At 42.0% G+C, this 27,013-nt stretch overlaps 1 protein-coding gene across 1 annotated transcript in view; it reads left to right on the top strand.

The window, feature by feature from the left end:
• The window catches only part of prkci (protein kinase C, iota), a 46,094-nt gene extending 21,998 nt beyond the window's left edge, over positions 1-24,096 (top strand). The window contains exons 3-18 of the mRNA XM_060927652.1: positions 2,316-2,405; positions 11,239-11,289; positions 11,457-11,542; positions 11,628-11,762; positions 12,013-12,070; positions 12,239-12,294; positions 12,440-12,616; positions 12,707-12,804; positions 12,922-13,008; positions 13,304-13,439; positions 13,531-13,618; positions 13,699-13,824; positions 13,922-14,001; positions 16,826-16,915; positions 17,078-17,193; positions 22,315-24,096. Coding sequence (XP_060783635.1) covers positions 2,316-2,405; positions 11,239-11,289; positions 11,457-11,542; positions 11,628-11,762; positions 12,013-12,070; positions 12,239-12,294; positions 12,440-12,616; positions 12,707-12,804; positions 12,922-13,008; positions 13,304-13,439; positions 13,531-13,618; positions 13,699-13,824; positions 13,922-14,001; positions 16,826-16,915; positions 17,078-17,193; positions 22,315-22,402 — 1,562 coding nt within the window. The 3' untranslated portion in view covers positions 22,403-24,096. The remainder of the gene's footprint in view (positions 1-2,315; positions 2,406-11,238; positions 11,290-11,456; positions 11,543-11,627; positions 11,763-12,012; positions 12,071-12,238; positions 12,295-12,439; positions 12,617-12,706; positions 12,805-12,921; positions 13,009-13,303; positions 13,440-13,530; positions 13,619-13,698; positions 13,825-13,921; positions 14,002-16,825; positions 16,916-17,077; positions 17,194-22,314) is intronic.
• Positions 24,097-27,013: the final 2,917 nt, after the last annotated feature.

Raw genomic sequence — 27,013 nt, 5'->3', positions numbered from 1 at the left:
TATGAATGAACGCCCTGTGAGCCGGTTTTGGTGAAAAAATTCTGTGGTTCTCCTGTTTCAGGCTGTTCTAGTTTGCTGGAGGAGCGGGTGGCGGGAGAACGACAGGATTTCAGCTCTTACTCGTTAATATTCATGACATGTAAACGTGTTACCTCTGATTGGCTAACAGCACTGTGACGCTACCTCCAGTGAGTCAGAACAAGCGGATGTGGGTGTCTTACTACGGCGAGAGAGAAGGAACAAACCGCGAAGGGGGAAATACCGCGCGCTGACGTCATTGAGGTGCGACGCGAAGAAATAAGAAAAATTCAACAAATGTTTGGGGTTTTACTGAACAAACAAACGAATAAAATGAACGAGTGACTTAAAAAAGAATGTGGGTGTCTTTGTAAAAACGGTTTTGATTGGCTATTATGGTCTCGACGTCGATGTTTTGACCAATAACAATATAGATAACACGAATTTTGCATCACATTCAACGAGATTTAAACGAGACTAAAGATTGCGACTTACAAATAATGTGTAAGCATCGTTGGAGTTAATAAAGTTTGAACAGCATGAAGGAACACACCCCAACCCCCTGAAATTAATAAAATTCTCAACGGATTTGGCGTAATATAAAAAGGTCGTTTTTTACTCAGAAAAAGTGGGAAAAACTCATCCCTGCTGAGCTCGTGGCCATGTCATGCATGCTAACGTGGAGAATATGAACATGCTGTTTTGTAACACAAACCTTCGAACAAAAAGTTCATGTTTTACTTACAGCTTGTGAGCTGGTGGTCGATCGTCTTGACGGTACAGATCCAGGGATTAAATGCAACCTCGAAGCAAAACCACTACTGAAGGCACCGAAGTTTGAAAAGTCACTGTGGTTGAAATGATCAGAACACAGCACTAATGCTGCATTACACTGCGCTGGTGGCGTTCCAAAGATAAATTCCAGCCGTTTCTTCTTCAGCTCTTCTATTTTGGGCAGGAAATGCAACGTTGATGTGTTACTGCCACAAATAACCCAGGCACGAACTTGTTCAGACATGTTTTCAACTTGCTGTTAGGCCCTCTTCGTTAGCTACTGACGAGATGGGCTCTGCTCAGCATTGCCAGATACTGCTGACCGTTTTCCAACCCAAAATATGTTCAAATCAGGGCTTTGAACCAGAATTTTTTTCCTATTAGTTCGTTCCGAACAGAAACGGAATTTTAACGTTTCCGGTTTTGGGTTCCACCATTAAATAGACGTTCCCGAACCAGTTAGAACAAAAAAATTTCGTTCCTGGAATGGTTAATTACGTTCCCTGTCAGCTGTTTAACAAATGGCTATAAAATTATGTCTCAGTCTCATCCAGCTTAAGCCAAATGTAGGCTAATTCTATTACAACCTTCATTAAATAAGACAAGAAATAATTCAAAACAATTATTATTTCAAATGTTGGCGATTTGGATTCTCAGTATGTCTTCCCATCTACACAAACAGAAAAAGTGCCAAAAATGAAAGATAATTCGTTTAGTGTGTTACCAAAGGCTAGTCAGGCCCTATGCATTGATAGGCTAACAGAGGTTAACGTCATTTAATGTTCGCGAGCCTCTCATTAACGTCGACAAATATATTGATATCGTGTTTGAAATTGACGTTTTTGAATAACGATAGACTGCAATATTTACCTCTTATTTAAGACGTGGAGACGTGATAGTAGTCCACCCTCCCGCTCTCTCCATTCAGTCAGCGAACGTCACACAGGAAGTGAACCCCAGCGGGTCATAGAAACTTGCGCAGGAGACGAATGACTTTTTTTTATTTGTAGGCTACGGAAACTTTGAGGAACGAAATAAAAACCGGTATTAACCGGTTACCATTATTTTTAATAAGCGTTTCTGTTCCAGAACATAAAAAATAATAAAGTTTCTGGTTTCGTTTCTGTTCCATGTGAAATAGAAAAAGTTCCCGGTTTTCGTTCCTTGAACCGGTTCAAAGCCCTGGTTCAAATCCACCAAAATGCACTTAAAACCGCCCAATCTGGCAACACTGGCTCTGCTCTCTCTCCTCGCGCTTAAATCCGAACTTCCTTCCTGTGGGCAGTCGCAAGCCAAGGTGGGCGGGGCTATGAATACTAATTTACGAAGTGACGTAAGATCGTATGGCTTTTTTAGATCCACTCGTTTTGCCGACTTTTCTTTCATAAGCTCATACAGGGAATGGGGGTAGAATTACATTTTCGCATGCATATGCAACTCGGAGTGAACTATGGTATTTCAAAAAGAGCCAGTATTAAACGTTTTTGGTGGAAGGGCACCTTTAATTGTGTGTGTGTGTGTAGGAGACCCGTGCACCGTGTCGTCTCAGCTGGAGCTGGAAGAAGCTCTCCGTCTCTACGAACTGAACAAAGACTCAGAGCTCATCATTCACGGTGAGTTTAGCTCCCAACCCTGATCTCTTCACTCGGTACAGCAGTTTTCTGTTCCACAGACCGAGATCAGATCCTGTGTGAATCAGTGGTATGTTGTGAAGCAGGTTTTCTTAACCCTATGTCATTTCACATCGTGTCCTGGTGAATAACTCTGAAACAGTGGGAGGTAGAAACAATCAGACACAACCATGTGAAAGACTGGAAGTTTAGTTTTCGTCTGATCTCTGACGTCTGCGCACAAAGTGGAAGCTGCGATATCGAGTTTTAAACATGATTACAGAATTATTGTCCGCCTGTTACTTTGCCAAGTGCACATCTGTGCCATGTTTTGACACACACGGGATAAAGAGGAAAGGCTCTCAAATCTGATGTGTATGAAGTTATGAGTGTATTTACTCAGCCCATTAACCAATCAGGGGTGGGTTTCCCGAAAGCCTCTTAAGGCCAAGAGTGTCTTTAATTACCTCCTAAGACCCATCATCAAGCTAACATGGTTTTCCCGAACCGCATCGTAACCCAAGTGGTCCTTTAGTTTGCTCTGAATTTGAGAGACCCGGATCACTCTTTCAAAACAAAGAGCGACTCGCTCACAGCCGAATACGCAGACTGCGCTGCACCGCCGAGGGACGCTCCGTGTCGAATCTGCTGCTGGCATTTAATTATTTTTCTTGTACATTGTAAGTTCGAGTTAATTATTAAATATACGAAAAACAGTATGAATATTTCAATGTGTTACGGAATTTATGTATGGATATCAGAATGTCACATTGATATCGCCACATTTTAATCACATTTAACTTCATTAGGTGAGTGATTTTATCTCTGTCATAAATGAGACACATTTCTACACCTCTAACATTGTGTGTGGTGTGTGAGAGAGGTTTTGATCTGTGTGTACCTAAGGAGGCGTGTGTGTGTGTGTGTGTGTATATATATATATATATATATAAGAGGTCAATTCAACCTCCTTAGGTACACACAGATCAAAACCCCTCTCTGTGTGTGTGTGTGTGTGCGCGCGCACATATAAGGCATTGCCCACTTGGCATTGTGGAGAACTCCTGAAATAATCCTGGCTGTATGTTTGGGTAACAGTGAAATGAGCGAGCACAGGGAACACATTCACTTAATTATTTAGTTTATTATTTGCTCGTTTGTGTGTAAACGTTTATTCATTTAATTAACACACTTGGAATAAAAAAATTGCCCAAAAAATGTAAAATAGTTTCAATTAATTACCACATTATATATGTAATAACACTATTTTTTTCGCAGTCCAGTTTCCATCAAATCCTGCGCTCTGATTGGCTCGCGAGCAGGTCCGTATCCTACAGTACGGACCCTGGTTACGGACCTCTGGCAACTCGCTCATTCACAACAACAAACATAGTAGCAATTTTTGTCAACGTTTTCGCATTTCTCAGTAGAATAGCATTAATTTTACAGCATGGATAGCGATAACGACAGTGTTCACAGCGAAAGCGAGTTTTACTCCCCTGAGGAAGAAGAAATAAAATAAAACATTTCAGGAGAAAGCTAAAAACCTGTAACTGTTGCTAACGCCAAGCAAACACATGGCTGAATCCTGAATGACTCCTATTTGTATAAATAGGGGACGACATAGGCGGCAAAATGTAGTTGGTTTTTTTTCCTGCCATGGAAGTGCACTTGTATACCGAGGAGGAAGCCATTTGCATTACAGCCGTGAATGAGGATTCAAAATGGCGGCTCGGCTCGGCTTCCCCTTTCGGACGCTTTTTTTTTTCTGTAAAGAAAAAAATAAATATATTATTTACACCCCCAATTCCAAAAATTTGAGACGCTGTGTAAAGCATGAATAAAAACAGAATGAGATAATCTACAAATCATGGAAACACACTATTTCTTTGAAAATTGTACAAAGACAACATATCAAATGTTGAAACTGAGAAATTTTATTTTATTTTTTTGAAAAAAATATATGCTCATTTTGAATTTGATATCAGCAACAAGTTTCAAAAAAGTTGGGACAGGGGTAACAAAAGACCTGAAAAAGTTGCATAATGGTAAAAAAATAATAATTTGGTTAATTGGCAGCAGGTCAGTAAGATGGCTGGGTGTAAAAAGAGCATCCCAGAGAGGCGGAGTCTCTCAGAAGTAAAGATGGGGCGGGGTTTACCGCTCTGTGAAAGACTGCGTGGGCAAACAGCGCAACAATTTAAGAATAACGTTCCTCAATGTTAAACCACAAAGAATTTGTGGCTCACATCATCTATAGTCCATAATATCATTAAAAGATTGAGAGAATCTGGAGAAATCTCTGTATGCAAGAGACAAGGCTGAAAACTGACACTGGATGCCTGTGATCTTCAGGCCCTCAGGAGACACTGCATTAAAAGCAGACACGTGTCTGTAGTGGAAATCACTGTATGGGCTCAGGAACACTTCAGAAAACCACCGTCTGTGAAAACACTTCATTACTGCATCCACAAATGCAAGTTAAAACCAGATATAAACAATATCCAGAAACCCCGCCCCCTTCTCTGGGCCCGAGCTCTTTTATGATGGACTGAGGCGAAGTGGAAAACTGTCCCGAGGTCTGATGAATCAAAAGTAGAAATTCTCTTTAGAAATCATGGGCACCACGTCCTCCAGGCTAAAGAGGAGAGGGACCATCCGGCTTATCAGTGCACAGTTCAAAAGCATTCAGCGTCTGTGATGGTATGAGGGGGCGTTAGTGCACATGACAGGGGGAGCTTGTACATCTGGGAAGGCGTCATTAATGCTGAATGATATAAACACGTTTCAGAGCAACAGGGAAGGCCTTCCTTCTTTCAGCAAGATAACGACAAACTGCTTTCTGCACATATTACAATTGCATGGCTCTGTAGTAAGAGTCCGGGTGCTAAACTGGCCTGCTGCAGTCCAGACCTGTCTCCCATTTAAAACATTTGGCGCATTATGAAGTGCAAAATACAACAAAGGAAACCCCGAAATGTTGAGCAGCTGAAATTGTATATCGGCAAAGAATGGGACAACATTTCTCTTTCAGGTCTACAGGAATTGGTCTCCTCAGTCCCCAAACGTTTAGAGTGTTGGTACAAGGAGAGGTGATGCAATACAGTGGTAAACACGCCCCTCAAATTTGACATCAAATTCAAAATGAGCATATATTTTTCAAAAAACAATAAAATCTGTTTCAACACTTGATATGTTGTCTTTGTACTATTTTCAATGAACTATAGGGTTTTCATGATTTGCAAATTATCGCATTCTGTTTTTTTCAGTTTACACAGCGTCCCAACATTTTTGGAATTGGGGTTGTATCAGATTTAGGTCGGTCCGTATGGTGAAATACTGTGACCCCGGCCTTGAATACTGACCTTGGCCTACAGGGCCTTGCTCAGTACTTTTCAAGACCTCGGTCACGGTATTTCACCATACGGACCTCCCAGCTGGTAAAGAACATTTATATTTCATTGCTTGTTTGTTTTTTTTTTGGTAAAAAATGAATACCATGTGACTTCCATAGAATGCCTTTAGCAACTACTAATGCCTACCATATATCGGGGACACATGTTGCAAAGAAGCTCTTGGTAATGTTGCTCTTCAGACTCTTTTTAAACGAGTGAGTACGGGAAAACCACGTACAGACAACGTCCGTTGCTTAAGAGTCTCTCAGCTCTCTCTTTAGCCCTAAAGGTCAGTGTTATCAGGAAACCTACCCAAGATTTGATAAAATTAGTCACCTGATGACCGAATGAAACAAATTTAGTGCCGCCCACTCAGTAGTGAGGAGCAGAAGGAAGCATTTGTGACGCAAGCGAAAATGGTTCCGCGATTGATTCAGAAGTATTTGACTTTGTGCTCGATACTGACATCTGCTGGACAATGAGTTCTTACATGATGCGGCGCAGCTTTCTGTAGCCTCGTGTTCAAAGCATTTTTAGAAGAGTCAAGGCTTCAGACTGTGAGTGATTTAACAGCACTGTCATATTTTAGAATTTTCTTACATAAAGGGCATTATATGAAGGTGAGATTTTTAATAATTGGTTCATGATTTGGAGCCTTATTTTGCAGTGTTGTGTCTCGGTGAGGTTTGATCTCCATAAATGCTTTTTCTTAATATGCTATTGTTTTTAATCAATGGCTCTGTACTAGTTGTAATATTTATCAGTAGTTAATTTTGATGACGGGAGGAAAGCTGTGTGAAGGCACCATGAGCTGAATCTGCTGATCTGACCTTCAGGTATTTTTATGCAGGAGCTCCTGCGTTTTTAACATTGGAGTACACTGCTACGAGTTATCACTCAAAGACCCAACCACCAATCGAGAGGAGTTGACGCAATCGACCAGTCAGCTTGTTTAGAATAAAACAGGGCTGTGAAAAATCCGCGGAATTCCGCGAATTTGGCCGCCAAAAATATAATTTTAGTAAATTATCTAATTTTGCAATAACAAATTGGGGGGTAGGGGTTGTTGTCTACCGACCGCTAGTAGTCACCGAGCCGGCGAGTCTGGGAAAGAGCCTACCGCAAATTGTTCTTTCTGTAACGACATTGTAATTTTTTTGGTATCTTTTTTTTTTTTCTTTTGCGACAATGACAGACCAGTTTACGGCATTTGTGCCATGCTTACAAACCATGGCGCGAATTAGGGCTGGGTATCACCAGATACCTCACGATACGATACTATGGCGATATTTTGCCCATGATAACGATAATATCACGGTACAGCGATTCAGCGATAATCGATATATTGCAAGAAATTTCAACCACATCACGATATCTGTGTCACTGAAGAAAATCAGAATTTATTGACCACTGTAAAATTACATTTCACATACATAACTACACACTCTTGCCAGACATATATTTGTCTCTATTCCACTGCTGGCAAAACCAAGAGTCGCTTCACTACAACATACAGAAAATTCCCATTTCTGTGCTAGTATTCTCAACTTTTCTGTAAGCATGGACACATCAGTGCTGCTTAACAAGCAGAATCAAATTGTTTTATGAAAACTTAAAACTTGCACTGCAGACTGCACAGACATTTCAGTGCTAACACTAATATCAATTTGTTCTTTGTAAACTTGAGAACATATACCGGAGAACATTTAACTTGTGCTTAGTACTTGTGTAAAGTTTAATCCAAACCTGTACTGTGAGCACACATTTCAAAACTGCATGTTCTTCAGGAAGAGCAACTGGTCAGCATGCTCAGAGGTGAGACAGCTCCTCTGAGAGCTGATTATGTCACCTGCAGTAGAAATTGAATATCTAATTGGAGCGAAACAGGGTTTGCAAAGTGCGTACTCTTTGTCCAGCTCACTGTTTTCTTTTCTCCTTTCCTTTGGAATCCAAAGTGCCTCCAAACATCCGCCTTAAAGTTCGGCGGCGTCTCTAGGTTTACGTTAACAGCCATGCTTGCTTGTTTTTTTTTCCTCACTGCAACCACCGGGAAAAAAAAAAGAGAAGACGAAGAGTGCCTTGCAGTGAGAGAGCAGCACAGCGACACCTTGCGGAGCGGAGGTGCAGAAGTCGTACTGGATTTACAACCCGTCTGAAACATAATTTATTATTTGAAAAAATATCGATTTATTCAAATTTTGAGTATCGATATTGAATCGGAAGACAAAGTATCACGATATATCGCCGTATCGATATTTTTGCCCACCCCTAGCACGAATCTTGTGTTCTTTTCGTTTTACCATTGTGCTCTTTAAACACGCTTTCGATATCAACGGTTTTGAAAAGGAGAATTTCGCGGTATGTCCGCGTCACGGAGGGACATCGTTCAGAGGGAGGATGGTGAGACCGACGATGCCAAAAACATTGACAAGGAAAACGGCATCAAAAATCCATGGAATTGGCGATGGCTGGAGTTTAAAGCCGGTAGTGAATATCTCCATGAGCACATACGGAAGATAAAAGAACCAGGGAAAGCTTACCGCATCTTGTGCCATCAGGATGTGAAGTACGGTTCTGGTGGAAGAACACGTTTGGTTGACCATGTTAAAGGGAAAAAAAAAAACGTGGAATTGGTGAAATTGAAGCTGTTGAACTATAGATTACCAGGTAGACCATCTTGTTCACATTTATTATGTAGTTTTAACTTGTTATTGTTCATAATGTTCATTATCATGAATATGTAATGAAAGAGAGACCAAAAGAGCAAGGAAAAGCCGTATAGAAAGTCAGAAAGAAAAGGGTAGGCTTTCTAAGCTGAAGAAACTGCTAACAAAGAAAAGGAAATAAATATAAATATTGACTTGTAAATGGTTGTATATATTTTTTGACTAGAATCTGTCTAACATGAACAAGAAAGACATTCTGGTATTGAATCAGTTCAAAAACAAGAACATTAGTGACTATTATTTAATAGTCAGTCTAGAATTTCCCCCCTGGAAAAGACATTATGGTACCTAATGAATTGATACGAATCGACACAAGAATATAAGTGAATTTACAATATGAGGTATGTTATTGATATATTTTCATTCTTCAAGTGAACCCTTATCAGTTAAACGGTAAATCAGTTCAAATTGTATTACAACCCCGATTCCAAAAAAGTTGGGACAAAGTACAAATTGTAAATAAAAACGGAATGCAATGATGTGGAAGTTTCAAAATTCCATATTTTATTCAGAATAGAACATAGATGACATATCAACTGTTTAAACTGAGAAAATGTATCATTTAAAGAGAAAAATTAGGTGATTTTTAAATTTCATGACAACAACACATCTCAAAGTTGGGACGAGGCCATGTTTCCCACTGTGAGACATCCCCTTTTCTCTTTACAACAGTCTGTAAACGTCTGGGGACTGAGGAGACAAGTTGCTCAAGTTTAGGGAGAGGAATGTTAACCCATTCTTGTCTAATGTAGGATTCTAGTTGCTCAACTGTCTTAGGTCTTTTTTGTCGTATCTTCCGTTTTATGATGCGCCAAATGTTTTCTATGGGTGAAAGATCTGGACTGCAGGCTGGCCAGTTCAGTACCCGGACCCTTCTTCTACGCAGCCATGATGCTGTAATTGATGCAGTATGTGGTTTGGCATTGTCATGTTGGAAAATGCAAGGTCTTCCCTGAAAGAGACGTCGTCTGGATGGGAGCATATGTTGCTCTAGAACCTGGATATACCTTTCAGCATTGATGGTGTCTTTCCAGATGTGTAAGCTGCCCATGCCACACGCACTAATGCAACCCCATACCATCAGAGATGCAGGCTTCTGAACTGAGCGCCGATAACAACTTGGGTCGTCCTTCTCCTCTTTAGTCCGAATAACACGGCGTCCCTGATTTCCATAAAGAACTTCACATTTTGATTCGTCTGACCACAGAACAGTTTTCCACTTTGCCACAGTCCATTTTAAATGAGCCTTGGCCCAGAGAAGACGTCTGCGCTTCTGGATCGTGTTTAGATACGGCTTCTTCTTTGAACTATAGAGTTTTAGCTGGCGACGGCGGATGGCACGGTGAATTGTGTTCACAGATAATGTTCTCTGGAAATATTCCTGAGCCCATTTTGTGATTTCCAATACAGAAGCATGCCTGTATGTGATGCAGTGCCGTCTAAGGGCCCAAAGATCACGGGCACCCGGTATGGTTTTCCGGCCTTGACCCTTACGCACAGAGATTCTTCCAGATTCTCTGAATCTTTTGATGATATTATGCACTGTAGATGATGATATGTTCAAACTCTTTGCAATTTTACACTGTCGAACTCCTTTCTGATATTGCTCCACTATTTGTCGGCGCAGAATTAGGGGGATTGGTGATCCTCTTCCCATCTTTACTTCTGAGAGCCGCTGCCACTCCAAGATGCTCTTTTTATTCCCAGTCATGTTAATGACCTATTGCCAATTGACCTAATGAGTTGCAATTTGGTCCTCCAGCTGCTCCTTTTTTGTACCTTTAACTTTTCCAGCCTCTTATTGCCCCTGTCCCAACTTTTTTGAGATGTGTTGCTGTCATGAAATTTCAAATGAGCCAATATTTGGCATGAAATTTCAAAATGTCTCCCTTTCAACATTTGATATGTTGTCTATGTTCTATTGTGAATACAATATCAGTTTTTGAGATTTGTAAATTATTCCATTCCGTTTTTATTTACAATTTGTACTTTGTCCCAACTTTTTTGGAATCGGGGTTGTATTTCAACATAACAGTTCAAATTAAATGGCATGGTTGAAAAAATATTTGCTTTCAGGAGATGCTTCAAATCTATCAATATACACAAAATCTGTTCAGCTTCTGGGGCCCTGCGGCCCCCAGGCCCCCTGCTAAAATTGTTTCCTCGGATTTTGTCATTTCTATTTCAGTCCTGATAAAATCAAAGTGTAGACACTAGAGATATTCACACCTCAATTTGAAATATTTATAAATCACCAGGAGGGGGCGCTATCTTACAACAAGGACGGGTCTAATTGTTATAAGAAAGTGGCAAGGTTTTTTTTTTTATTAGCAATTAATAATGTTTATACAACTTTTTATTCTGAGGAAATTTATTTCATCAGCATTTCTTTATCACAACAAATCATGGTTGTGTTTGTAATCCTGAGAATATAAAAATATCTTAAAGATGAACATTTGTAGTCCTCAGATTTTCCACTTAAATGATCAGTACATCACACTAGGCATTTTGTGTCACGCATCTATCGTGGGACTTTTTCCATTCACCGTGAATGTGCTTCTCACTCAATACACTCTGATTATGGAAATTCTCCTTTGATGTTTTGGAACTGACTTGTTCACGCAACTCATCTTAATGTTTAGGGTTTCTGAAATAGACCAAGTGTTCTGCGTGTTATGTTGTTTGTGTGAAACTGTGTGTGTTTTCCTTCCATAGTGTTTCCATGTGTCCCGGAGAAACCTGGGATGCCATGTCCAGGAGAGGACAGTGAGTCTCCTCACACACACACACCTTTATTTATAATTGGCTCTTTATTTGTAATTAAATGAATGTGTTGATGATTCGGGAGTGTCGTAAACATGGAGTGTGTGATCTTAATCGAACTTAAGCCTCAGAGAGAGAGAGAGAGACGGACACTGTGTGTGTGTTTTCAGAGTCGATTTATCGGCGTGGAGCTCGACGCTGGAGGAAACTCTACTATGCTAATGGACACGCTTTCCAGGCCAAACGCTTCAACAGGGTACTGATCATTAATAATAATAATACTTAATAATGAACAATCTTGGGGAGACTGTGACTTTTTTTAATACATTTTGTGTGTTCAGCGTGCTCACTGTGCTATCTGCACTGACCGGATCTGGGGTCTCGGCCGCCAGGGCTACAAGTGCATCAGCTGCAAGCTGCTCGTTCACAAGAAGTGTCACAAACTCGTCACAGTGGAGTGCGGCAGACAGATACAGGTATTGTGTTAATTACAGGTGCAGGTACTGCTAATTACAGGTCCTTGTACTGTGTCTACCATGTTAATTACTCTTACGTTAAGTACACATACATGTAGGATCTTCATTATAGTGTTAATTTCAGTGAAGCAGGTTAATTACACACACACAGGTATGGTTCTAATTATTGCTGCTTACACAGACAGAGGTACGACGTTAATTACAGCATAATATAACTGATTCTAAGTAGCCATTCGTTTTTGTTGAGCAGGAACCATTGATGGAGCGAGTAGATCAAGTGCCGCACCCGTCCGAACACCCGGAGCCAGGTAATTAACCCTTTCCTGGGACCACAGTGTTCTGATTTGGTCCTTTAGGTTACTGACTGGAACCCTGTGGCATGATGTGCTGATCTGTACTCAGCAGTGCGTCTCCAGTCTGTCTGTGTCTCATTTCACGCTGCTGAGGATCTAATGTTCACTTCTTCTCTTGTTCAGTTCTCCCTCATAAGAACTCCAGTGAGAGCATCAACCACATGGGAGAGGAGCAGGAGGTCAGAGCTCAACAATGATGTAACTGTGTGTGTGTGAGAGAAATGGTGGAAGTGTTGCCATTGTGGGGAAATATGATTTGCACAGTAACTCGATCCAGTTAATGAGAATATCCACAAAGATGGTAATAAAGGTGTATGTGTGTAGGCGGTGAGCAGCAGGGACCCAGGTAAAGCCCCTTCCAGTCTGGGTCTGTCCGATTTTGACTTACTCAGGGTGATTGGCCGAGGAAGCTACGCTAAAGTCCTGCTTGTGCGCCTCAAAAAGACCGAGCGCATCTACGCTATGAAGGTCGTCAAAAAGGAGCTCGTTAACGACGATGAGGTAATTAATACCTCATACAAAGGTAGCTTCTTAACACCATGTACAATATCAGATTCACAGTGATTCCGTGTTAATTCTGTGTGTGTGTAGGACATAGACTGGGTCCAGACAGAGAAGCATGTATTTGAGCAGGCCTCTAATCACCCGTTTCTGGTGGGCCTTCACTCCTGCTTCCAGACTGAGAGCAGGTCAGAGACGCACACTTCTCTACAGTGGAATGTGTTTGTGATCCCTGTATGAATAAGGTGTGTGATTTGGGACACGCCCACAGTTGATTTTGTGTGTGTGTGTGTGTGTGTGTACAGACTGTTCTTTGTGATTGAGTATGTGAATGGAGGAGACCTGATGTTCCACATGCAGCGACAGAGGAAGCTTCCAGAAGAACACGCCAGGTAGGGAACATGTGTGCACTACACTACAGACTTGAGGATGTTACCTGTTCACCTATGTGTAGGTCAGCCACACACACACACACACACACACACAGGATACAGTACTGTTCTAATCTTAAGGGTGAGATTTGGCACGGTGTTCATGCTTCACCAGGAAGTAGGAAGTGAATATCATGACGATTTAAACATGAGGAGAATGTTAGGTAGTGGCCTTGTCTCCTTGTACACAGGAATTAAATAACATTACAGACCATAAACATTTGTTAGTGTGTGACTAAGCTGAAGTGTGTGTCAGGTTCTACTCAGCTGAGATCAGTCTGGCTCTGAACTACCTGCATGAGCGAGGCATCATCTACAGAGACCTGAAACTGGACAACGTCCTGCTGGAGTCTGAAGGACACATCAAACTCACTGACTACGGCATGTGCAAGGTGTGTGTGTGAGAGACGGAAAAAGATGAAAATTCATATCTAACTGAATATCTACAAGGTGACTTAATGCTTCACTGTGTGTGTGTGTTAGGAGGGTCTGAGGCCTGGAGACACCACCAGCACGTTCTGTGGGACACCGAACTACATTGCCCCTGAAATCCTGAGAGGAGAGGACTATGGTACATACACATGCATACACGCGTGCGCTATATAGTAATGTACCTTGCACACTGATTGCCTCTAGTGTGTATGTGTGTAGGGTTCAGTGTGGACTGGTGGGCGTTGGGGGTGCTGATGTTCGAGATGATGGCGGGCAGGTCTCCTTTCGACATCGTGGGCAGCTCTGACAATCCAGACCAGAACACGGAGGACTATTTATTCCAGGGTAACACACGCAATCAAAGAATTACATGGTCACACAAACAGCCACATGGATAAATAGAAGGATAATACAGAGAGGTGTGTGTGTGTGTGTGTTTCAGTGATCTTGGAGAAGCAGATCAGGATTCCCAGGTCTTTGTCAGTGAAGGCAGCCAGTGTACTAAAGGGGTTCCTCAACAAGGTACTCTCTCTCGTCCCTGTAACGTTACTGCTACTAATAAAATATATTTGAGTTCTGCTCTAATGCTGATCGAACTCTGCCTGAGTAAGTGGTTCTGTCTGACTGTCGCAGCACCCCTTAGTGATGAACAAATTCAGACTATCCGTTTTCATGACAATAGGGAGGGGAAGTGAAACACAGCGATCCTATTGATAGCGTTCCTAAGCCGAGAGCCATACTATTGAAAATCCCATAGACCCGATTTTTAAAAACATCCCACGAAGTTGTGACGTGGAACTTGTACACCTCCAAAAAATATGTTGTATATGTTGGGATTATCTACTAACTGTGAAAGTATCAGGTGAAATTTTGCTGTCTTTTAAAAGATCGAAATTGCACCTAACCTGTCAGAAACGGACTACAACCAAACTGTCTAGTCAGAGTCGCTCATGTTACATCAGCAGTAAAGGCTTAACCCTTCCGAGTGCTGACAGCGCTCCCTGTGAATAGCGGCAGCTGACTACATGCGCCAATCTGTAATGGTTATCCCCACAAGGGATGCGTTTCTTATTGGTACAGAAATACTCCGCCAACCACGCTACACAAATCAGCATGTTGATGTAGGCTACTCGCCGCCGCTACCTGCTACAGATTTGGAAAGGCGCTAGACTTGCGGTGACGTCACACTTTTTTTTTTTTTTTTTTCGTTTCCGTTTCTGGTTGAGAGTACGTCGTGCGCGTTCTGGCTGCCGCTTCTCACCAGAGCTTTTTTTTATTTTATTTATTTATTTTTTTCTGTGTGTTTGTGTAGTTTGATGTTTATTTGAGTGTTTTGTCCGCCGGTTGTGGTGTAGCTCCGGACCCAGTTTTGGGCGTCGGTTCCCTCCAGGCCTTGGTTCGCTGTGGGTGATGCCTGTGCTCCCAGCTATGGACTGCAGTGAGCTCGTTGCTCATTTTACATCGTGGTTGTCCAGCGCTTTGCGCTTTAAAGGAACAGTCCACCGTACTTCCATAATGAAATATGATGTTCTCTGAATTGAGACGAGCTGATCCGTACCTCTCCGAGCTTTGTGCGACCTCCCAGTCAGTCAGACGCGCTGTCACTCCTGTTAGCAATGTAGCTAGGCTCAGCATGGCCAATGGTATTTTTTGGGGCTGTAGTTAGAGGCGACCAAACTCTTCCACGTTTTTCCTGTTTACATAGGTTTATATGACCAGTGACATGAAACAAGTTCAGTTACACAAATTGAAACGTGGCGATTTTCTATGCTATGGAAAGTCCGCACTATAATGACAGGTGTACTAACACCTTCTGCGCGCTTCGGCAGTGCATTGATACCTGCACTCCTCTTTGGGCACGGCCAGGCGGGCGAATGCCCTGGTCCGTCCGCCCTGTCTGAAAAAAAAAAAAAAATGGTACAACTCGAGCCCCATAATAAAACTGGGACTTTGTCATTTTTTCAGCCTAAGGCCCATGGTAAAAATAGGACGTTGTCATTTTTCCGCATGAGGCCCATGGTAAAACCACACTTCCAGGAGGGGCTGCCGTCTGCCTCCCAAGCCGGCCGAGAGCGCTCCTTGTCGGGCACGGCCAGGCGGGCGAATGCCCTGGTCCGTCCGCCCTGTCTAAAAAAAAAATGGTACAACTCCGAGTGAAGGTATCAATGCGCTGTCGAAGCGCGCAGAAGGTGTTAGTACGCCTGTCATTATAGTGCGGACTTTCCATAGCATAGAAAATCGCCACGTTTCAATTTGTGTAACTGAACTTGTTTCATGTCACTGGTCATATAAACCTATGTAAACAGGAAAAACGCGGAAGAGTTTGGTCGCATCTAACTACAGCCCCAAAAAATACCATTGGCCATACTGAGCCTAGCTACATTGCTAACAGGAGTGACAGCGCGTCTGACTGACTGGGAGGTTGCACAAAGCTCGGAGAGGTACGGATCAGCTCGTCTCAATTCAGAGAAGAACATGTTTCATTATGGAAGTACGGTGGACTGTTCCTTTAACGCTTGGCGTGATGTTCCGAGCGATGTTGCTCGGTGGTGTCGCGGTGGCTGTGCAGGCGGTTTGGGACATACCAGCGCTCTGCGTAGCGGAGCTTCTCTGGTGGCTTTGTGGATCCATGGCATGGTGTTCGAGCGATGTTGCTGACGGCGTCACAGCGGCGGTGCTGGAGATGTGGGACTTGTTTTTGTGCGCCTTTTGGTGGGACTGTGGCTGCTACACCACGGGAATTGCATCCTGACCCCTACTTGGTGGACTTTTTTATTTATTTTTTTTCTTTCCTTGTCTATAATTTTAAAGCGTCCTTGGGTTTTTTGAAAGGCGCTATATAAATTTAACATTATTATTGCATACGCGACGTCAGGTCCGTGTAGTCTTTGATCAGCTTATTAAAAAAACATTCAAAACGATTCAAATCGGTGGAAAAAATAAAGTATGATCACCAGGATCGATAGAGCTGCCTGACATGCACAACATATGGAAGCCATTGTCTTAACTTTGAAGCGTAACCCGAAATGTAATTTTTTTTGAAAAGATATTCCCATTCATTTTGCCATAGAGGTTGGAACGCATCCAGTAGGGGGCGATGAGATTACTTTCCCTCCCTATGCTGGACTTACTGGCAGATTGTGGCTGTATTGTTTGCAGAGTGACCAAAATTACACTGTAAATCAGCGCTAGGATTATTTTTGCTAAAGTAGGTTGTGAATCATTCAAAAACTCTGAAAGTTTAGTACTTGGGGTCCAAACATGTAGCACTGTGTTACAGCGCCACCATCAGTTCACAAAGTAATTGGACTGCTGATAACTTGAGCTGTCTTACTCTGTGTGTCAGGACCCTAAGGAGCGTCTGGGTTGTCATCCTCAGACAGGTTTTGCTGACATTATGGCTCATCCTTTCTTTCGAAATGTAGACTGGGACCTGGTGAGTCACTCTGCCTTTGTGCCTGTCTGTCCCTCCTGTTGTCTGTCTGATTTAATGACTGCAGACAGATGAGTTATTGTGAAACTGATGACTCCTCAGATTCATCGTGTGTGTGTGTGTGTGTGTGTGTGTGTGTGTGTGTGTGTGTGTGTGTTTTTACAGATGGAACAGAAGCAAGTGGTTCCTCCCTTCAAACCCAATATCTCTGGCGAATTTGGACTTGATAACTTTGATGCACAGTTCACCAACGAGCCCATCCAGCTCACCCCCGATGATGAGTGAGTGTCCGTCCGTCTGTCTGTGTGCGTGTCGGGTCAGCCAAGATCAGATGGACCTTATAGGTTCCAAAATAACAAAAAACCCAAGGTTACCCAAAATGGTCAAAATGGCTTGAACATATTGGGGTCCCATACCTAAAATTTCATGTAGCATTCTCTTTCTGTTTTGAAAATATACCTCATTTTATACATGCCCCATTCTGCTAGGCTGTTGATGTTACGGACACTACATTAAAAGATATAACGGGATAGATCCACTTAAAACACCTCAAAAGCAAATGTTGATGGGGCAACGAACTGTTATGCCATAAAGTGCCCTGTCGAATGTTACAATTGAGTATAGTTACATATATTTGCTGGGTCTTCTAGTTATGTGACACGTTCTCAGGGACCCCGATATTAGACAGAGAAACACAAAATTTCACAACGCTTTATTAAAGCTCCAATTATTGGGCTCACAAAACATTTTATGCGTAGTATCGGCTTATTATACTAGTTCCTTAATTAATTGACAGTTGGTTGTCCTTTCCATCAAAGATTACATACCGTAAAATACCAAATAATAGCTCGGGCTATTATTTGTCTCAATCACGTAAGAGACCCGGCGCGTATTAGAGACTAGGCGGCTATTTGGAACAGGCGATTAATTCCTTCTTCACAAACACCTTCCCCAAAATCTACCTCAAAACGGGGAAAAAATCATTCTCAGATAGGCCTACTTTTAACCAGTATAACTTACAGTTTGTTTAGAGTTAGATTACAGATAGCACGGTGCCGACTTCGGGGGATTTTGAAGACGCAGAATGCATCTTCGCATGGCACAGTCGGGGTGGATAAAGGATAAATCACACACCTTTTCCTGTTAATGACTAGTTAAGCGCATGCTTTACAAAATAATCAAGAAACCACACCATTGTCTGTGCGCAGCACTGTGATTTAATTACTCTGCAAAGTTATGGTCACTTGCTATCACCCTCACCCATGCAGCCTCCACCCTTTGCGCTTCGCGATGTCTGTCAATCTGAAATTGCATGGAGGGCGTGACGCTGAAGCAACATAATTAGGGTGCGAAGTGTCAAACCAAAGGGTTTTTTCTTATGCTGAAAAATAAGTGACCTGCAGTGGCTACATACTGTCATCTTGCATTCTCACGTTTCTCTCCAAGACGTCTCCCTATTTGGCGGATATGAGCCTATTCCCCGAGTGAGTTGGTACGGTGGCTCGACCCCGTAGAAAACTTAAAGTTCGGATGAAAGTTAGTTGAATAGGTTACTGACTTGTAGGCCTACATGTTGCCTGCCTGACGCGTGCTTCTGCCCAACTTGCACGACAGATTACTTGTTGAAAAGGCCCCTTGGATTAGATTGGCCGTGAGCAGACTGAAATGCATGTTAGAACGCTCTCACCTTTTTTGTAAAGTGTCTTCCAGATCCGAATGGGTAAGGGCAAGTGAAATGGTATAAGGTCTTTAATAAAACTCAGTGTGTGTTTTGACACATGCATTCGGCAATTTAGGTCGTTTAACAGAAGCAGCAGTCCAACCTTGGAAACCCGCAGTCCTCAATGTCACCACACACGCTGGCTTTCGTTGGGTGAATACCCCAAAGGGGTATTCCTCATTCGATGACGTAAGTGATATCCCACACACCCATGTCAAACGTAATTGGCTAAGACATCTGTCAAAAGTTACGGAGTTGCATTCCTCAAGAAATATTACGGTAGACCAAGATTATAACATTGAAATGGCATGTTTATTATCACGTAACAAAATGTTGTAAACAGTATTATAGAAATAATTTCATTCATTCATTCATTCATTCATATTGTTTCGGTAGAAAACTATGCAATGCAAAATCGTTTAAACACCAGAAAACCAGAAAAGTGCTGGGCCTCAAGATTCTAGATAGAACGTTCGGACGCTTTTTTTTTTTTTTTTTTTTTTAGACCCCAGCGAGTATTCGGAACCGGCCTTTGTCACAACACACGCGTACACCCGGCCGTTAAAGGGAACTCGGCGGTTAATTGGAACTCGGCTATTATTTGGTATTTTACGGTAGCTTATATACTTGTTGAACAGTGTTACACATAACGTTACGGACACTACACAATGTGTCTTGGGTTATTCCCAAAGTCACAACATGGGACGTGTTTCAGAGAAATGTTTTTAGTACAATTAGTCATGACACACTGCATCTACTACACATTACACCTTAACGAATTATTAAAAAACAAGGGTGACTACTCAAACATTGCATCATGCAGCAGGGCGAAACCTACCGGGTAATACTAGTATATCAATATCAACACAGGATCAACACCACATGTTATACATACTTAAACACGCTTTTGGAAAATACTAGTAATTGTAATGCCTCTCTAGAGAGGTCACTTATGTGAGCAGCCACCTCTTATGAAAGGCCACATTTGGCTGTCTCACGGATGCATTTGGACCTCTCGTGAACAACCACCTCATTTATAAGGCCACTTTTGGCCGGCAATAGGGGAGGCCACTCAAATGAATAGCCGTCTCAAAAACAAAAGTGTTAAAAAGCACATTATGTAAAAAAAAATGTTAACAAGCCAGGGCTGTATCTTGAATGGTCAAAATATGTCTTGGTAACATCTTGATTATAATAATTTAGTGTTCAAATAGTTGGCCTGTGGGGTCCTAATTCAATCAATTACAACTTTGAGAGAAGAATATGATTAATTTGCGTCATTCTCACATGAAGGTTTCATTTAAATTTGTCAAGAAGTCTCAATTAACTGGCTTTACCAAAATATCAATTTGGCGTTACGGACACCTACATATTGCAAATATATCTATTAATATAACAAAGACGTATGAATATGTAACTAGAGCCCTACATGAGGCCAACAGGACCAATGCATGTCATAATCACCAAAAATTCTGCAGCATTCTGTTACAGCAAGACCGTTACGGACACTACAGAAAACAACGGAAATGACACGCAAAATCTTTGGCATGTGAATTTTGCAAACATATGCCCCCAGCAACAAGGTTTTTGTATCAAATCATATCACATACTACATAAAATGTACGTATTTAATTTAAAGCGTTTATTAAAATGCATTAAATAAGATTTCTCAGGCCATTTTCAACTTTGCAGTGACAAAGAAAACAAATTAGGTTCAGCACCCCCCATTGACAAAACTATTGTGAAAGGTTTCATTTTTATCGCAATTCCGTGATTCAGCTGTCAATTTGTTCCTCAAAAATCTGCTGATTTACTAAAACAGTTACATGGATTAAAGTTTTGCGTCGTGTGACGGATTTCCGTCAACTGAACTCTCCCAAGGCCAAATGTGAGGTCGGTGCTGATCCGAGGAGAATTAAAATGACGGGTGGTTGGGTAGAGATTGGGTTATAACACTGATGTGTTGCAACACCATCGACTATCAGCAGGGTTTATTTAACTTTTTTGTTTTTGAGCCATGCTTTGTGTCGTTCATTTCCTATGTTTGATCATGTTTAAACGTTCGCTGTCTACGGTGCGGCATTAAAAAAACATGCGCTGTCAAAATTGGCAAAATACATTCCCGTGTGCTTGGCGTGCTTGTGTCTGACCATTTTCTGTTTTGTATTAAATTAAATCTCGCCAAAATGACTTAGTTCAAACCTGGACATATAGAAATAGAGCATGTTAAAAAAATAAACCCCGGAAAGCCCGCTCCTCTGCTTCAGCCAGACTTGAAGACCCGACGGTGCAATGCTTGCAGACTGTCAGAAGTAATTAGACCTAAATTTCTAGCTAACAAATCAGCAGACGCCCCAACAATTATTATTTTCGTTAGGCCAGTGTGTAAGGTATGTTAGAACCGTGCCTTATAGCCTACGTTATATCACAATTTAAAGGACGTTGGAGGCTGCGAGCGCAATGATGTTCCGACATGCGCTAAACTTTATTCCCTGAAAATCCTACACCAGCGTTCAATGCCCCAAACAGCCAAAATGTCTAGAAGACTACGGTTAAATAATAATCATAGCCTACTAAGTTAAATTACGTCAAAACATCTGTTTCTGGCCTATGGAATGATGGAGGGAAATGAGAACGAACGCAGCCAACTTCACGCGATCTTTTAGGTAACTTAACACTCGTGTTGGCCACAATATTTCTCTTAATAAAATCTTGAATTGTTTTTGAAGTCGTATTCAACACAAAGTAAGGTCAAATTATAATTATAATTTTAATTTAAGCGAAGATCCAAACTTTTTTCTATATTGACGTGGAGCACAGAGGAGCATGTCGTTCTGCTTTCGGTTTCGGCAGCATGGATGCGCTTTACATGAAAGAAGGCACTGATGTGTCTGCCATCGATAAAGGTGTAAAACAAGTGGAGGTGGGCTCGGCTGTACGAAATAGGTGAAAACGGAAAGCCAGGTGCAAAAAACTAAACATTCCAGGCGCTTGCATTTGTGTGGTTTGCCACAAAAAAAAATGTATGGAAGCAATGGAAAGAGAGTGCAATAAATTGAATATATTAATCCATTAATTGATAAAAGTTATCAGTTCTAAGTTAATCATTCTCAGAATTTCATCGAAATCCACCCATAACCCCCACCACCACCACCACCACCACGCCCCGTAAATTTTCAGTCAAATTTTTTTTGCTTTAATCCATGCAGTTAGTGTTTGACAAATTATTGCCAAGTTTAAGCAGCAGTGATGCATTCTGGGGTATTAAATCAAATGAACATACGTTACATGGTGAAAATGTGCAATATGAAGAGTTTGTCTGATTTAAAAAAAAAAAAAACTGAAACATGGATTCAGTGGTGGTAAATTATGATCTGGCTTTGAAACGTCATACATTGGCAATGATAGTCTACCATTACAACATATGAAATAGTTTAATAAACATAAATAGAAGGCTGTTACATAGTGTTACATGATCTCAAACAAGTAGGTACATCTGATTGTGGCTGACCCGTGTGTACGTGTGTGTATCTTGTTGGAGGGTATAAGAAATGCCTCCTGGGGGGTGTGGGGTGTTTTTTAAGAAAAAGAGAGCTCTGCCTCTAGTTCCGGATCAGTAATGGTGTAGTGACATCACCTGTACTGCTACAGCTCATCACCTCTGTGTGTGTGTGTGTTTCAGTGACGTGGTGAAAAAGATTGACCAGTCAGAGTTTGAAGGCTTCGAGTACATCAATCCACTGCTGATGTCAGCGGAGGAGTGTGTGTAAGAAGAGTGTGTGTTCTTACACGCTCATTCGACACCCGAGACAGACGGGGACTGTCCATCTGTGTGCGCGCGCGTGGACATGCGTGCACGTGTGGATCTACAACTGTTATTACCAAATCGTTGTTTTTTTTTAAATCCACAGATCCGCTCCTCACACTCCATCTGTCTCACTCTCTCTCCTGATCGGGCTCCCTCTGACGGTCTCATTCTACTGGACTTCGGACACTAATGACCAAATTACACACTACGTGTGTGTACATGCGCGCACACACCACACATGTACACAGAACATGTATTAACAAGTCCATCCTTCAGCTGATTATTCATTCCTCACACACTACCTGCTACATACTACTCTACTCTCATTCTTGTGTGTGTGTGTGTGTGTGTGTGTGTGTGTGTGTGTGTGTAAGAGCTCTGGCATTCCCTCCTCTGTTTTTAGATGAAATGAAACACTAATGGAATTCCACTGTTCTTATTCGGTTTTATTATTACCGTTGTTTGTTTGTTTTTTCCTGTTTCTCTGATGAAGCTGTTAAATGGGGAAAAAAATCAGTTTTAAATAAAACCACATGGGATAATAACGATGATCAAGCACTTATTACACTACTCCACAGTTCTGGATTGTGATTTGATCAGGTGTTGATCGATTATCATTTATTCTCCAGAGGTGATCAGTGTGCACAATTTCCTATTTATATTTATATTAACTTACTATAACGGCAGGTTTATATTAATGCACTCGTTCTAGCAACAGCTCACTCACAGAGGCCTATACAGCGAATGCTCAACATAAACAGGTTTAAAATAATTGTTGCTGAAGTTTTCTGTAATTTGTGTAACATTTCTGGAAGGAGTCTCCAGTGTCAGCAATGTGTAACCATCAGAACTTTTTTTTTCTTTTTAGGCTTTCTGACATCTTCAGGACTGAGGAAGTAATCGGATGAAGTCAGCATGTTGAATACGCAAAGATAGGGTTAGAAATTAGTGCTCAGCTCTGTTTATCTGAATTCTAAGCCTCGTCCCTGATCCCTAAACCCTGCGCAATTTTAAATGCTTAACTAAATCATGATTTACTTATTTTTTTGCCAGAAAAGAATCAAATATTTTGGCAATTTTGTTTCCAGACAGTATAAACTGAACATCCTATACCATAGAACAAACACACGCGTGCACACATGACTGTAAGACTTGCTGTCTCACTATCTAGTGCACTAATAAGAAGCTACTGATTAGCTATATTAGGGACGTTTCACTCCTAAATCCTATTCCGTTTCAGACATGTAGCAGTAAAACTGTTTAAAAACAAAAGTCAGGTTCTGCAGGTTGCATCTGAATTGCACCCAAAGCTAAATGCAGATGTGTGTGTGTGTGTATACACACACACACACACACACACACACACACACACTGTAGACTTAACAAATGGTGCCTTAGCTTTGACCCATGTGAGCTGAGGTCATGTGACTGCACAGACCAGCAGGAGTCAGGAGGTCACAGTGGGAGACGCTGGGGTCAGGAGGTCAGTGCGAATCTGTGAACTTTAAAGAAGTGTGTGTGTGTGTTGAGAGACGTGAAAACCTGACTGTATAAAACACACCATGGCTGTAAATGTCACACTTGTTTGTGTTTGTTCTGTTCTTTAAAAAAAAAAGTGTTTCTTAAACATGCAATAAAACAAGAATGCAAACTTGATCATGTCACACATCACCATTAGCTTTTATTTTCAATTCTTAGCACAGATGTGCTGTGTAGACTAATGTTGTGGGTTTAATTGTACAATAGTTTCCTTCCCTAAATTAACTACTGTGTCAACACTAGCTTACCAGTTTAAAAAACTAACTGGTCCACATTTCAAGAAACTTTTTTTCTGGTTTTATGTAGTTAACTGGAAAAAAAAAAAAGTGGAACAAATTCAGCTTCTATTAAGTATAGAATAAAACGCTTGAGAATTTATTATAGGAAAATAATCCATGATGCAGTAGTATTGAGAAACAATGCAAAGCGGAGTTACTATTACCATTACAAAGTTGATTATTTTTCAAATAACAGCATATCCACAAGTGTTTTTTTCTCTTATAGCACAGCATTATAGCACCTATAAATAGTCATTCCCTCACCAGCCTCTTTTTTTCTCTCTTGAGGTTAATGCGACAGAAAAATGCAGCTTGAAATGTTAGAGAAACTGTTAAAGTGTAAATTCCTCTGTCCTGAAGACATCAGAAAGCTTAGTTACAGCTTCACCTCTGACTGTTACACAGCGCTGATACTGGAGACTCCTTCCAGAAATATTAAACAACTTCTTTTGGCTGCTCCCGATTAGGGGTCGCAACAGCGGATCTTTCGTCTCCGTTGCTCGCTGTCTTCCGCATCCTTCTCTACCGCACCTGCCACTTTCATGTCCCCTCTCACCACATCCATGTATCTCCTCTTTGGCCTTCCTCGTTTTCGTGTGCCTGGCAGCTCCATCCTCAACATTCTCCTTCCAACATGCTCTGCATCTCTTCTCAGGATGTGCCCAGACCATCTCAGTCTCATCTCTCTTAGCTTCATTCCCAAACTCTCCACGTGTGCTGTCCCTCTGATGTGCTCGTTCCTTATCCTGTCCAACCTCCCATCGCAAACCTTAACATCCTCAACTCTGCCACCTCCAACTTTAGATTAGATTAGAAACTTTGTCTGTTCTTCAGTAAAAAAAACAGGAATTTGTCTTAGACACGGCTTCAACAGAAATTAAATACACACAAACCCATTCACTCACAACAACAAGTAGTGCAACCTATTTTGTGCTGTTTAGAACAGTTATTGTAAAGGGGATGAATGATTTCTTATAGATGTTTTTCCGGGCCAGTGGGGTTCTGTATCGTCTGCCAGATGGCAGCAACATGAAGGAGTGGTGCAGGGGGTGGGAGGGGTCTTCAGTGATGAGGGTGGCTTTCCTCATCACTGAGCGCCTGTACAGTTCAGTCAGAGGTAGTTGGGCTGTTCTGGTTGTTTTACTGGCCTGATTTATTATGCGGGAGAGTTTTGTTTTGGTGGTAGTAGTGAGGAAATTGAACCAGGTTGAAATATTGTAGATGAGAGTGGATTCAGGGGCGGCATGGTGGTGTAGTGGTTAGCGCTGTCGCCTCACAGCAAGAAGGTCCTGGGTTCGAGCCCCGTGGCCGGCGAGGGCCTTTCTGTGTGGAGTTTGCATGTTCTCCCCGTGTCCGCGTGGGTTTCCTCCGGGTGCTCCGGTTTCCCCCACAGTCCAAAGACATGCAGGTTAGGTTAACTGGTCAGCATGTTGTGCAAAGGACAGGCAGGTGTCGATCTCTTAAAAGTCTGTACGTGCTCCACCAGCTGACCGTGGATGCTGAGCGGTTGGAACAAGTGCTCTGGGTTTTTCCCCCTGGACCCACAGCACAGTTCCTTCGTCTTTGAGATATTCAGCTCTGATGAGCTTTCAGCAAAGGTTTGGACCAGGGCGTGAACTTCCTGCTGACAATGTTGCATTGCCTGGGAGTCAGTCAGATGGGCTACCAAGGCCATGTCATCCGCGTACTTTAAGAGTCATTCCTTCTCTGCTACAGGAGACGCTGTTGGTATAGACAGAGACGAGAATGGGAGACAGAACACAGCCCTGGGGCAGCCCTGTCTTTAAAACCATTGTGCTGGATTTAAAACCGTTTTTAAAAGACAGGCCACAGCATGTGTTTTTAAAGTCCTTTATCCATAAAATAAGTGCAGGGTCAACCAGGAGATCAGAGAGGCAGCGCAGATGAGAAGTCCATAAATAAAATCCGTGTGTATGGGTGTGTAGAGTCCAGTTGTTTGGTGACTGTGTCGAGAAGCATGAGGCTTGCATCCTCAGTGCCTCGTTTTGCTTTGTAAGCAAACTGGAGTGGATCCAGTTTGTCTGACAGCTCACCTAACAATAATGTACACACTGCTCTTTCCATACACTTGCACAGGATCGATGTCAGGGCCACTGGCCTGTAGTCCTTCAGAGCCTTTGATCATGTCCTCCTTTGGAAGTGGAATGATGGTGGATTTCTTCCACTGGTCGGGGACACTGCTAGTATCCAAGAGGTGCTGGAACAGCCTGGTTAACACCCCACCTAGCTGGGTTGAGCATTCCTTGAGCACCCTGCCTCTAAGCCTGTCAGGGCCAGTGGCTTTATCAGGGTTTACTCTATGCAGGATGGAGATTACCAGCTGCTCATCAATGGTGGGAGCTGAGGGTTTCAGGAGTCCAAGTTACTGGTGTATCGTTGTTGTTGAAACGGGTGAAGAAGCAGTTTAGCTGTTCGGCGAGGGAGGCGGGATCTGAACAGGCAGCCACTGCAGGTTTGGATGCTCTGCTCATCATGATATTTAATCCCTGTCATGCCTTTTTCGCATTTCCTGATGTTAATTTCTTCTCCACGCTGTCTTTATTTTAGCCAGACTGGCTTTCCTCCTGAATTCCTTCTGCAGCTCCCTCACTCTGACTGTATCACCCTGTTGAAAAGCCTTTTTCTTCTTGACTAAACAGGCTTTCATGTCCTTGGTAATCCACTTGTTATTTGGATAAATAGTTGCAAGTTTAGTGGGAGTGACAGTTTCTTCACAGAATAAAATGTATGCAGTA

Source organism: Neoarius graeffei, chromosome 1 (genome assembly GCF_027579695.1).
Source record: "Neoarius graeffei isolate fNeoGra1 chromosome 1, fNeoGra1.pri, whole genome shotgun sequence".
Lineage (NCBI taxonomy): Eukaryota > Metazoa > Chordata > Actinopteri > Siluriformes > Ariidae > Neoarius > Neoarius graeffei.
The sequence above is the reverse complement of the archived record's forward strand: the minus strand, read 5'-3'. Positions and strand labels throughout refer to the sequence as shown.